This window comes from Paramisgurnus dabryanus, chromosome 12, assembly GCF_030506205.2.
Source record: "Paramisgurnus dabryanus chromosome 12, PD_genome_1.1, whole genome shotgun sequence".
Lineage (NCBI taxonomy): Eukaryota > Metazoa > Chordata > Actinopteri > Cypriniformes > Cobitidae > Paramisgurnus > Paramisgurnus dabryanus.
This window is the reverse complement of record NC_133348.1, coordinates 21,844,025-21,857,169: the sequence shown is the minus strand read 5'-3', so window position 1 is coordinate 21,857,169 and position 13,145 is coordinate 21,844,025. Positions and strand designations below refer to the sequence as shown.

Here is a 13,145-nt window from a genome sequence, read left to right as displayed (position 1 = left end):
ACATTTCACATAGACACTCGTGCGACCACGAGAACCCGCTAATACGCTTGTACATGCATAGTGGCCACTCCCCCCCCATTGGGGGATGGGACAAGAGGTCAGAAGCCTTGCAGCATGCCGTGGGATGATCCACGTTCATGTCAAATAATCCATCTTTTTAAGACGCATCTGTTGTATGTCTGCATGGATATGTTGCTGCAGCAGAGCAGAACGCCCCCCACACCCACTTTAGTGCATCCAGACAGTCCCAGTGCTGATACTAATCCCTGACTTCATCCAACAAACCAGACCAACCCAAAGACCACCCCCAACACACACATTCACATTGTCAGGCTCCACCCCTCTTTCTCACTCCACCTCTGGCGATGTGTATAGAAATGTTTCAATTACATTACCCGATTTTATTAGAGTTTTTTTTTTTTTAAGTTGTGTGACTTTCTTCTTTGGAACATACAAAGCCTCAGTCGTCATTTACTTTCATTGTACGAAAAAAGAGCAATATCAACATTCGCAAGGATCAGTAAAAGATGACAGAATTCTGTTTTTGGTTGAACTATGCCTTTAAACCTTATCTTCAAAAATCTACAATGCCTCAGTAATTTGAAGGCCGTGTCCTGGAAAATTAAAGAGAGAAAGGTCTCTTATAAGAATTAATGAATGTGGAGACATTTGGGTATGCCAGAAGTGATGTAATTTACCCATGTTTTATCAGGGGCGAGAACAGTGTGTGAACAAATGTGTCTCTGAAGAAAACTGCACCAATTAATTTTGCCTTGTCGTTTTATCTTAAGTTTTTTTCAAGTTACCCTGTTTCAGTGGCCTGTTTCTGATATTACTGTATGAAGGGTGATAATGACCTGGTCAGGTAGTCCATAGGCGACATTTTGTGGATCAGGTCTCAGATGTCAGAGTATCAAGAATGTTTCCAAATTTAGTTTGAGCATCTAAGGTGTGGCTGGAAATCTCTCTCCCAGTCCCTCCATCTAATGTTGTAACCTAACTCAACTCTTATAAACCCTGCTATCCCGAACTAAAGCCTCTCTGTCATTTAAATAGTGGCCTTCTCATACTAGTTTAAATAATGTTTTCTCATACTAGTTTATACTGTTCCAGTTGCTTTTACTTAGTGATTTGTATGAACCCATAATTCCAAGTATTGCATTTACATTTTCATTTTACATCGATTTATTTTGCATTTGATTTATTTGCTTAATTTATGAATTGCTCTGCACTTTTTGTTTTAGAGACACGCATTTTACCTCAAATTGGGGTGGGTACATGAGCTGTCTCAGACCAGATATAGGTCTGGGATGGGATCTTTTACCTTTGGCCATTAAGCAAGATCTAAAACACCCTAGCAACAGGAACCTAAAGTTCTTAGTAACCACATAAAGCACCTTAGTTAGCATCCTCAAAGTAGCACCCTAGCAACTCGAAAGTGACTTTTGCAGTAGTCTAATTTATATATATATATAGATTATATATCTCTGTATCTTCACCCTCTGTAAAAGCTCATATTGATGATCTTTCTTTCTCTTCCTGACAGCGATCATTCACGCTCATCTTGGATGCCTGGGATTGGGACAACAGCACTAACGACAGTGAGTATATTCAACCTTATGTCAAAGATGATTCATTGTTGTAGGCTGCTGGTAGCCTCTTTAGGTTGGGTTTAATGCCCTTAGCGGGCATTGAGCTTTGTTGATTTACTGTAGTTTAGTGCTTCAGGGGATGACTTAATAGTACAGAGATCGAGTCTGATCCTTGCCGGTTAAGATGAAAACGTTTTTGCTGGTCTGCTGACGTGTCATAAGTTTAGCGAGGGGGAATTCATCAGGGTGTGTCAGGAGTTTATATTCTGCTCTGAGAGTTTTATTGGGCATGGATGGGGTTATTTAGGGACTTCGTTGTGGGTATTTAAAGTCAAAGTTGTGTTTTATGTGCCTGCTGATATAAAGAGTAGAAAACATGCCTCAAAGTTGACTTTTCTCACCAAACCAAGCAAGAGCTTATTAATATCTGACACATACATGTGTATATATTGGCTTGATTTGTTGCTACATCACATAAATATTGTTACTTGAGCTTCCAGACCATTCTTAACAGGACTGATAGGGTACCTCACACACAAACATGTAGTTTAAGGCTCAACGCTGAAACAAGTACGCTCTTGTGTCTTCCTTTTGTGCTTCAGTGTGCGTGCTTATGCATGTGAGTCCACCAAGATTTCTCAATAAACCCGATCATCTGAATGCCTCTGTAGAGTGCTGAAAATGTGAAAATTCCTTGGGAGTATAAAGGCCTGTTTACACCAAAGATGATATTGAAAGTAGTTCGAACAATAACTGTAGGGATAATTAAACATGGGTATCAAATATTTTAAATATTGTTTATATTAAATGTGAATTTTCCGGCTGCATTCACATTTAAAGTCCTTGCACATTTAAAATCTGAAGCTGTAGCTCTCATGCTTGGAATAAACATGAAGTTAGCAACTGTTGGTGTGGAAGTTTGTTGGTTCATGCTGTTCCCAATGTGGTTGCACAATAACGACATAAATATTTTTTAATAGTTCGCACCTCAAACTGCATGGAAATTAAACTCAAGAGCTCGACTGTGATTTGCCAACTTGTTCAGGGGAGGAGGCTTCCTTTGGGGTTTCAGCACATTAGGATCAACATGGGCACTATAATTCGGCAGCTGTGTCCTGTTTTCCCCCGGCGTCTTTGTCTGGTTTTAAGAATTGTCGGTATAAAGAGGTCAGACGGAGGAATTCGACGTATGCAAAGTAAAGGTGAACACTTGCAGACTGACATGGGGCCTTTGATCTGCGGATGTCATCAGTAGAATAACTGTATATCCCAACATCGGTAAAACTCCTAATGCAAACAGACGCCCTTTACTCTGCTTGATGTCATTACGTCCTGTTTATTCGATTTCGTTTTAGCCTGAGCTCAAAACAATGGCCCAGGAGACACTTGCTTGACTGACCTCAATGATCCAAGCATCTTGGTAGAGCTCTTGTCTATTAGAGATTGCCTGTCAAGAGTGCCAGGCAGGTGTCTCCTAGTGAAGTTTCTGGGACATTCCCTGTATAGCATGGGGTCTGTAAATTGGGGAGTCTAGCTTGCTGTTTTTATATATAGGTCAAAAATAGTGGTCTTCAAGCCACCTATATACCCAGAAGGAATTCAGGAGGAATAGATTTGAATGGCTTGAAAATAACAACCTCTCTTTCATGATCTGGTGTACTCTTAATGGCCTGGCAAGGCTGTGTTTGATACGGTGGCTTCATTTATCACGCAGTCCCATAGTAGAGACGTGTGCCAAACATTAATGATCTTGTCATAGAGCGTGAACACTGCCAAGGTCTGTCTGATGTGACTATCTGCAGTTTGTACTTATGCAAGGCTTGGCAATGAACAAGAGCTTAAAAACAGCCAGTACCTTATCCTCTTTCTAATGCTATTTGATGCTACTCATTTAGTATGCAGTACAAACACTCAAAGCGGCTGCACCTCTTTTCTTAAACCGGACACGTCCCTGCGCCGCCTCTGCTGTCTTGTCAGACACCCAAGGGCAAAAAATATGTCTCTCAGTCTTTTCGCTGGGATGATTAAAGTTTACTCTGCACTGCGTCATGTCTTTCACTTGCCGGAAATCTTGTTGTTCCAAAGCATTCCCAACTCAGACATTAGCCAACATTGTCAATGACCTTGCATTTTTCAAAGATGGATTAAATAATTCCGTTGCATATCCGAGGGTTGTACGTGTGCAATGTAGGGCCCTGCAGGCCTCAGGAAAGGTCCTGTAGCATTGTGTTTACTTTGCAGGAAGGGCTCTGGACTGCCCGGTGTTTAGACATTGGGCAGAAAGGCCCAGCAAAGCTCTCTCCATTGTTCTTTATCTGGAAGCGCCAGGGCTATTTCTGTTTTTGTTGCTTAATTCGGTCGGCATTGTCAGAGGACGGAGAGGAAAGTGTGTGTACGCGCTGTGCTTGTGTGTTTGCAAGAGGAGAAAGAAGTGGACGCTAAACGCGTCAGGACAGAGGAAATCGCAGGCCCCCCGTTTCCACCGTGATTGTTTGCCGTCTCCGATCCCACTGCGATAAAGATTGCTTTCTTTGCAGACGGCTGGGAAAGCTTGGTAAATGGAGATGGTAATGTGGACGTTAGCTGCTTTGGCTAGCAGTAGGGACACTTGTTAAGGTTTGTTGGTGCCCTGGTAATGTAAAGTCCTTGCAGGATTGCTTATACTAAGATGCCAGGTATGGAAACCATGAGGTTCCTCTAACGCTATTGCCCAAATCTTCCTGGTAACGTCAGTAATGGAATGATTGCGTTTGTTTGTATAATAAAAATCCTATTTTATATTTTGCATCTTAACGGTTTTCAACCCTGTCCTTTATAAAGGAACAATTAGGAATGTGCATAGCTACATTTAAATTTATTTTATAGTTTGTAGGGTTGTCAACCCCAACCAAAAGTGTAAAGTCTGTTTTTTACATTTGCGAATGTACGCCAACGGTTGAACACGCAGCCTTGCAAAGCATAGTTTATTTGACTTGAACATGTACACGTATGTTTGATGCATGCGCATTGCGACAAAACGCAATTAGGGTTGGGAACCGATAACCGGTTCTTATTCAGAACCGGTTCCGTTTTTTAAAAGGAACCGGAACCGCACGTAATTCTTAAGTTTCGGTTCTAAAAGCGGTTCTGATGCGAGGCACGTGCAAAGCGCTTATGTCTCTTACCTCATGAATATTAATTACGTTGAGCCACTGTTTATAGTCACTCGCGCAACCAAATTAACGCAGCTTACAACAGAAAACACTCGGGCTGCTGAGGTAGGCTTTGTATACTTCGTGTTAAACATGTCTAAAAGTCAAAAGTGTGGATTCTAGGGCTGTTGACGGTACATTGCGACCCGCGATGATAAAGTACAGTCTCACCCAGCGAGATGCCTTCAAGTTCGCGTGAAAGCAAACGGACATAAGACTCAAGAGTTAATGAGCTATAAACCGATATCCGTGATGACCCGCTGGCTTGGGGGCGGAACAATGAGGTAAGATATTCTTGGTCAAGGTTGCGAAAAAGTATCAATCTGCACTACCAGTATAGCAACATGCGTTTTCAGCACTGTGCAGACATTATAACCCCAAAAAGGTTCCTCACTTGAACCGTGTGTTGTTTCACGGATGAAAGTGATAAAATAAACACGCACATAGCCGCGCCGATCCCGTGGTCGCTCCGGGGCTCGAGCATCGCCCACCGAAATGGCCATGCACATTATGCTCAATTGCTTCACATTTCGCATCTAAAACCACGCGGAAAACGTGATCGCGCCACTTTTCTCCAAAGCGCGTGGACGCTCCAAAGTGTCTGTCGTTGCTAAGTAGCCTAAGCATTGCTTGATGTTGTGACAAGCAGCCTCCAGCGAAAAGAAGTCAGCGCATATGAACACGCATGTTTGTTAAGAAACGTATGTCTGATCCTCATTTACATTTTTATATTTCAAAATATATGTATGCATTATATATAAGCCTATACGCATGCACATACAAAAATTATTACTTGTACAGCAGCCTTTTCAGGATATATGACAAAACACACAAAACACAGCATATAAATCTCAAATCATATGTTTGAGAACTACTGCTGCTATCATGTTCACTTCAACAATAAAAAATAATGCACAATACTTAAACAATTCAATTTGTGTTTATTAATTACTGATAAAATTACTGAACAGGAATAAATGATAGGCCTAGTGACTGAAAAAGTGAAAATATTAATCATTTTACATTTAAAATATTTTATCAGTAATTAATAAACACAAATTGAATTGTTTAAGTATTGTGCATTATTTTTTATTATATGGAACCGGAATCAGAACCGGAAAATTTCTAACGATTCCCAACCCTAAACACAATGCATCTGCTTGGCCGCATACTACATGCGTGACCTACGTGTATATAGTACGTGCAGATACAAAAATGTGCGTGTACAGTGTGTGCATACTATTCTGATGACGAAATTTGCGTCACACGTGCTGTACGTGGACCCTTGTGTATGCGTAAAAAAAATGGGACTATACTTCTAGCTTTAGATGGCATTTACTGTTAATAAAAAAATCTGCACGTACTTTATACACGTAGGTCACGCTTGTAGTATGTGGCCAAGGAGATGCATTGCGTTTTGTCGCAAGGCGCATGCATCGAACATATGGATAATATATGTTTATTATTTAATTTTTTTCCAGGTGGTGAGGAGAATTTGATAGAGCGGCACATACACACCAACATGGTGAACCCTGGAGCCCAATGGCAGTCTATTCGGCACCCTGGTAACACAGCCCACATTGAATACCGCATCCGGGTCATGTGCAACGAGAACTACTACGGCAGTCAGTGTAATAAACTATGCCGGCCACGGGACGATTACTTCGGCCATTACCGCTGCGATCCATCAGGAAATATTGTGTGTCTAGATGGCTGGATGGGAAACCAATGCCGTACGGGTAAGTGATGTTGCTCATTAATGCATATATATATATATATATACATATATACTGTTATTGCTATTATATATTTAAATTTAAGGAAGATGTACTAGCTTTGATCTGGGGATGAAGAATAAAAATAGAGCTGGCTGATGCGAAGCCTTCTTTAGTTCCTCTAGCTCAGTTGGTCGCAAGATCATGACGTTTGATTCTTAGGAAACACGCAATGTGAGAAAACGAATGCACATGCATTAAAAATGCACATAGAAAGCAATCCCGCCAATTCTTGCCCTTTACTGCCCTGTAAAGAGACCTGCTGCTATCAGTGTTTTCACAGCCCTGTGATCTTTGCTCCTTCGTATATGTGAGATTGGGCAGTAAACAACACCTCCACAGTCCTGGAGTCACACTTTCCATTAGCTCAATTAATTTAGGTGATGCTGGGGTGTTGGTGTCTTTTAACTGCTGCAGACTTGCGTTTATACACAAGCTAGAAGCCTCTTTGCCGATATATGTGTGTGTAATGTTACTAACGCTTTAAAAAGGCACTAAATCACCCAACACTATGGGTACAAGTAAATAGGAGTAGCTGGGGGCGGGTACCAGGGGCAAATGTCTGTGTGTGGGTTTGTGCCATAAAGTTGTCTCTTGTCACAGTGAGAGCCATGAATTTATCTTGTCACACTTGTAAGGCAACACAAACAAACAAGACTGACCTCTCTCTCTCTTTCTTTCGCCATTTTTTTTCTCTCTCCTCCCTCAGCGATCTGCAAGCAGGGCTGTAATCTCATTCACGGTGGCTGTTTGGTGCCTGGAGAATGCATGTAAGTGCACAAGCATCATTTCATGCTCGGTTGGTCAGGCTAATCTGGCTCCTTAATTTCAGCAGGGCCATATGTGTTCATGCTGATAAGGTCTTTTCATTTGTTTACCTCACCATTAATTAATTTAGTGCACTGAAGCCATTGTTTGTGCAAGCTGTTTTTATGTTTTCCCTTTATCACGCCATGTTTTCTTCTGAGAGTTTAAAAAGTTTTTGATGGGTGTTTCCTTTCCAAGTTTTTGAAAAGCTTTAGTCATTCGTATTTTTACAGCAGGACTTTTTAACCCGCTATATTTTTGACATAAACCCATCATGCTCCATTTCCTGTACTTGCAAGAACTATCTGCAGAATGTTGAACAAAAGTGTGTTGTTTTGTTTGATATCAGAGACATGATATTAAGTTACCATAATATTATAAAGACATGGGTACCCAACCACCTAAGTACCCTAGCAACCACATGGCAAATTACTCCAATGCTTTAGCAGCTGCATATCAATGACCTGTCGACCTAGCTACTGTTTGGATGTAATGCACACATCTAAAAGTCAAAATATAAAATTTTAGTTAAAACAAATGATCCATGTTCAACCACATGGATACCCAGTGCAGTGTTTCCTCCCATAGGCTGTTGTGCTGTTCCAGCATGCCTTTTGCAGTAGCTGAGTTATCATTGGATGATTATTTAATCGAATGGAATGGTTGGATTCTGCTCCCACTGTTACAGGAAACTGTTACACTTCCTCTGCTGGAATCCACCCTACCATCCTACATCACGTTTCCCACTCAGTCTCATCCTGTGGTTTAACGCGGCATTCTTCCTTTGCCACAGGAAAAGCTCTTAGCACAAGGAAAGCCTCCTTGCTTACCCCCTAAAACCTCTTCATGCCAGTCACCAATATGACTATATGCAGGGAAATAATTATTCATGAGGTGTAAACCAGGGGTTCAAATCTTCTGAAAACAATGAATATGGCATCCATCTTTCAAGGGTTTCCAGCCTGCTGTCTTGAAAGCACAGAAACTTATCTTGAATCCCATCCACCTGCTGTGAGACGTGATGGATTTTTGCCTCAGGCATTATAAAAGCCAAACTCTCCAGGAGTGATGTAAGGGCCAGAAACATCCTAGAGGACATCACGTACATAAGCTTCCAGAGCTTCTAGGAAGCAGAGGCCTATAAATGATTGTGGGGTTTTAGAATTTGGATGTTCTGTGACCGTCACTCTTCTGCAGGATGCGGTGACTCGTTTCCCTGCCGTCACTAGCTTGATGGTCCTGGGAAGGAAGTGGGTGGACACTGAAAAGTAAGGTTGCCACAGAGAGTTACATCATTATGAATCAGGAGTGGCATCAGGGGCTCAAAAGAAAATAAATAAATGTGGGCATATTAGACATGCTTTGATATGTTTGAATGTCATGAATTACTGTAAATGGATGATACAGTGTTTAAAATTAAGTGGGTATTTGGACGCTTGGTTAGCTATATTTATACAATCATTGTGACGATCTATACCTGTGTGTGACTTCTTAAATCTACCACCCTCAAAAAAAAAAACGTGTATAATGATGTGTGTTGGGGTCACATCATGCAATGCACTGCAATGAAAGTGAAAATAAATGAAAAGAGAGAGCAAAGTGTGCTTGATTTTAAAGTATAAGGTATTTTGCTGTAGTGAACATGTCCTAACACACAAAGTAAATACATGGCATGCAACTTTCTCTTTGGAGAGAGCTTATGTTTGGCAGTATTTGACAGGGCTGAACGCCCCCGTGCACAGGCAGGGTTCAGACTCTCCCCACACACTCCGCTGCCTACATGCTCTTTCATACAATACTACTAGAGGTTGTTTCTGGGCAGCGCAAGGCTGTGTACGCTGTGGTGTAAATATTACAGCCACTGAAATAGCCCCTAGATCTTTACCCCAAGGGATTGGAGATGTTATAAATGTATCTGAATTGATGCCTCCGTGCAGCCAGAGAATGTGCCAGGTGTTTTTGCAAAGGCAAAAAATTGTCAAACTAAATCTTAGTTAGTAATGTTCTAGCATCACATTTAGATTTTTATGATGAAAAAAAGCAAATGAAACGGTGTTGCGATACACGAGGGTCCGTTCAAGTCAAACTGGTACTTTTTGTCTTGTTACTATAAGAGACAAGTGCTGGTTTGACTTGAAAAACACTTTGTATTTATGCCTATAAATACAAAGCAGTTGTTACGATGACCAAACCATGGTACCACCGCAGTATTTTTGTGGTAGATGAGTGAGGGTTCTGTGCTGTTTTGCTTTCTCTCCAAGGCACCGAGGTATAGATATGCAGACAGCGTCTCTCCGCTCGGCAGCTGGAGTCAGACCATACCTCTTCTGCAGGAAAGCTGTCTTAAAATAGCCTGCTCAGAAATGACAAGACAGCTGGGTAGGGGGGGGGGGGTGGTGGTGGTGTTGGAGAGAACGGCACTGTCCTTGGAATAGCGGAGTGCTGCTGTAAAGCAATGATTAGTTAACCCATCACCAGCATTTCTTCATGCACCCCATGCTTTGACCAAACCGCCCATGGGGGAAGTGTGTGCACGATCGTGAAAGTGTTCTTAACCTTTGCAGCCTTGGAATGCCGCCTTGTCCTAAGATTAGGTGTCAGCTCGGCGATGTCATTCTTGAGTGCAGCTATATGTTTGTTTCTGTCTGTCATTAAGATGTCATGGACTTGTTTGTTCATCCATTTAATTTATAGCATTCTCATTTGATTTTAGGTGCAACTTCGGTTGGCAGGGCCAGTTCTGTGACGACTGCGTTCCGTACCCTGGATGCGTACACGGGACGTGCACGGCGCCGTGGCAGTGCGCTTGTGAGAAAAACTGGGGCGGCCGTATGTGCGATAAAGGTAAGTGTGCATCATGCACAGCGAGGCTAAATGTTTGACCTACCTAGTTTTGAAAAATCGAGGTCAGAGTGGAAGTGACCCATAAAATGGTCAGCAATAGATCAGGATAAATGACCGTTGTGTTATTCCTTAAACATTTATTTCTCCGTAATCACGAACATCCAGCCGTGAGTGGCGAATTTGCATCATCGTGTTAAATAGAATTACAGCATCTTACGCTAGGGTTGCTTGTTGGCTGCGATGTCAGCACGGGCTCCGTGTCATCATGTGACAGTGTGTACGCGCAAACACGCACTCGGATATCGCGGTTGTGATTGGAGTGGATCTCCGATATCCGATCTGCTGGTCAGCATGCATGCATACTGGAAGGTTGTTAAGAATGAGAAGCAGCCGAGAGCTGCCTACGGTTCTCTTTATTTATTTACCAGCTTTTATGTGCAAGGCCTCGCCTTACAAGGCATGCTGGGAGCCCTCAAACATTTGTCGGCTGTTTTCCCCAAAGAGCAAATGTTAACAGCTGTAAAAATTAGATTTTTGGATACCTGGGGTTGTTGCTTCATCTGTTTCAGCCCAAAAGAACATTTCACTCCATGTTTTGATATGCAGTCATGGTAAAGTTTGTGTCCTTGCAGATCTGAACTACTGTGGCACGCACCACCCCTGTGTCAATGGAGCGACGTGCATTAACTCCAAACCGGATGAATACAACTGTGTCTGTCCTGAAGGGTACTCTGGGAAAAACTGTGAAATAGGTAAGAGTAGAGCCTATATTTTGTTGAAAGTGCTCTAATGTTTTTTGTAAGAATCATGTCTATATTTCTGATATAAATGTATACAATTATGCTTTGCAGCTGAGCATGCATGTGTATCCAACCCCTGTGCAAACGGAGGCACGTGTCATGAAGTCGTCTCAGGATTTGAGTGTCTGTGCCCACCGGGGTGGGAGGGACCCACCTGTGCTAAAGGTTTGAAAACTTTTCTTGCTTCCAAGTCCTAGTGGCCTGGAAACCTAGTTACTATACTAAAGCATAGGGGCCTTCCCCCTTTTTCACCGACGTGTCCAAATGCAATGACCGCCAAGCCTCTCAACTGGTTCTCATGCTGGGATATGTCAGGTATATGGCTAGGCAAGCCAATCCTGGATTTTGGCAACGCAGCGGGATCCCTTCGAATGGCAAAGAGCTGAACTCTTGCAGGGGCCAGGATTATACCCTGGTGATACCAATCACAGAGACTGGGGATTTGCATAATCTGTCCTCCTCACTTTAAACCAGCATTTGGCTTCACAAATTGAGAACACAGTGTGTTGCGGGCTGCCCCTCCCTGTCCGCAAACCATCCCACTTTGGCTCCACAGAGCTCAATTTTGGTCTGGCGCAAATGTGCCAGTATTTCTCACCTCCAGCTTTTTAATTTTGATATTTCTCACACTATTTTTTTTATTCTTCCACATTGTACCTCCCTAGTCCTCAGCCACACATATGGGCCTGTGTTTCCATTGTCATAGCAACAACAGGGTCCCCTGCTGGAATTTGGACATTCGCACACCCCCTCCCACCCTATTTTGACCATTAAGATTCTCCCCCACCTCTTGCTCCATCACTTCCATGTCTGACCCTTTTACACACCCCACTCCGCCCCATTCTGTAACCACACAATATGTGTTCAACTAAAAAGATGGAGGAATGTCTGTTTTTGCTTCTGTTTCCCTGATTTCAAATGCATGTTTCTCAGTTTTTATGCCTGTATTAAAAATGTAATGATTAAGGTTTAAATGGCTGCTAATCTGGATTATATCAAACTTTTAATTGCATTACTCGAATAAAGACAAGGACCTACTGTAAATCACACTTTCTCTTTTGTCTCCAGCCTGTTAACTTTCAACTTTGAAAGCCATATAATCAGCTTTACCATTTTTTTTATCTTTTAGCTGAGCATTTCTATCATTGTTTATTATCAATTGTACTGATCCTTTGTCTAGTATTTGTGTGGTGGGTGGTGAACAGCCCCCACACCCATGCTGGGTGTAAAATTGTCCAGTTTAAATGTTCGTATTGTTGAAACTGCAATCAATCTTCGTAATTTCACCAAAAGCTGTTTTGTTATACAATCCAGTTTCAGTTTTATCAAGCTATGAGCAGGCAAAGTGATTTAGTGTTACAGAACGTAACATTATTTTTGAGTTCTGTTGATTTTGTGTTGCAGACATGGATGAATGCGCCTCCAGCCCGTGTGCGAAAGGTGGAACGTGTATTGACTTATACAATGGCTTTGAGTGCATCTGTCCTCCGCAGTGGGGCGGGAAAACCTGTCAAATCGGTAAGATTTAGATCCGTACTTTATTAAAGGCATGTTTTAAGATACTCTGCTCCTTGAACCATCTACTCAATCCGTATTTGTTTTTGCATTGCCAAATTACGCATCCAAATAGTTTATATGTATGTGTTTGATGCAAATAAAGCATGCACATTGCATGTTGTTTGAAGCTGGTGGTGGCAGCAACCTGAACTTTCTGACTGTAGTGGGGCCATGTACGTATGCATATGAAACATGTAGTGTTGGCCTTGGACTTGTATATACAGCTAGATCAAATGGCCCATCTCCGACATTGCAGGTGCCACAGTATTGGAGTGTTGTTTTTCCACCATCCTTCTGGTCAAAGTAGAGCTCAGCTCTGGTCAAGGGAAGTGATTAATGTGAAAGGAAGTGGATTGTGACCTGTAAACAAGCGTGGGGTGGGAATAGGAGTCGGGGTGCTCATCTTGCGCTTCGAACATTAGCCTCCAGCTTGGGTTTCATCCGCAAGAACCAGGCCTGAGCACGGTGGAGTGTCATGTTTCCCAGAGGACAGGTGCGCATGGGAGCTGAGCGCACCTCACTAGGGGCCCCTGATGAATTTTTCAACGCTTAATAAGCGGCGGGTTTTGTCATGGTAAA

At 42.3% G+C, this 13,145-nt stretch overlaps 1 protein-coding gene across 2 annotated transcripts in view; it reads left to right on the top strand.

Moving 5' to 3' along the window:
* The window catches only part of jag2b (jagged canonical Notch ligand 2b), a 42,944-nt gene that overhangs the window by 16,570 nt on the left and 13,229 nt on the right, over positions 1-13,145 (top strand). For both annotated transcript variants that reach the window (XM_065257176.1, XM_065257175.1), the window contains exons 3-9: positions 1,547-1,601; positions 6,265-6,522; positions 7,268-7,328; positions 10,079-10,209; positions 10,842-10,961; positions 11,061-11,174; positions 12,414-12,527. In XM_065257176.1, coding sequence (XP_065113248.1) covers positions 1,547-1,601; positions 6,265-6,522; positions 7,268-7,328; positions 10,079-10,209; positions 10,842-10,961; positions 11,061-11,174; positions 12,414-12,527 — 853 coding nt within the window. The remainder of the gene's footprint in view (positions 1-1,546; positions 1,602-6,264; positions 6,523-7,267; positions 7,329-10,078; positions 10,210-10,841; positions 10,962-11,060; positions 11,175-12,413; positions 12,528-13,145) is intronic.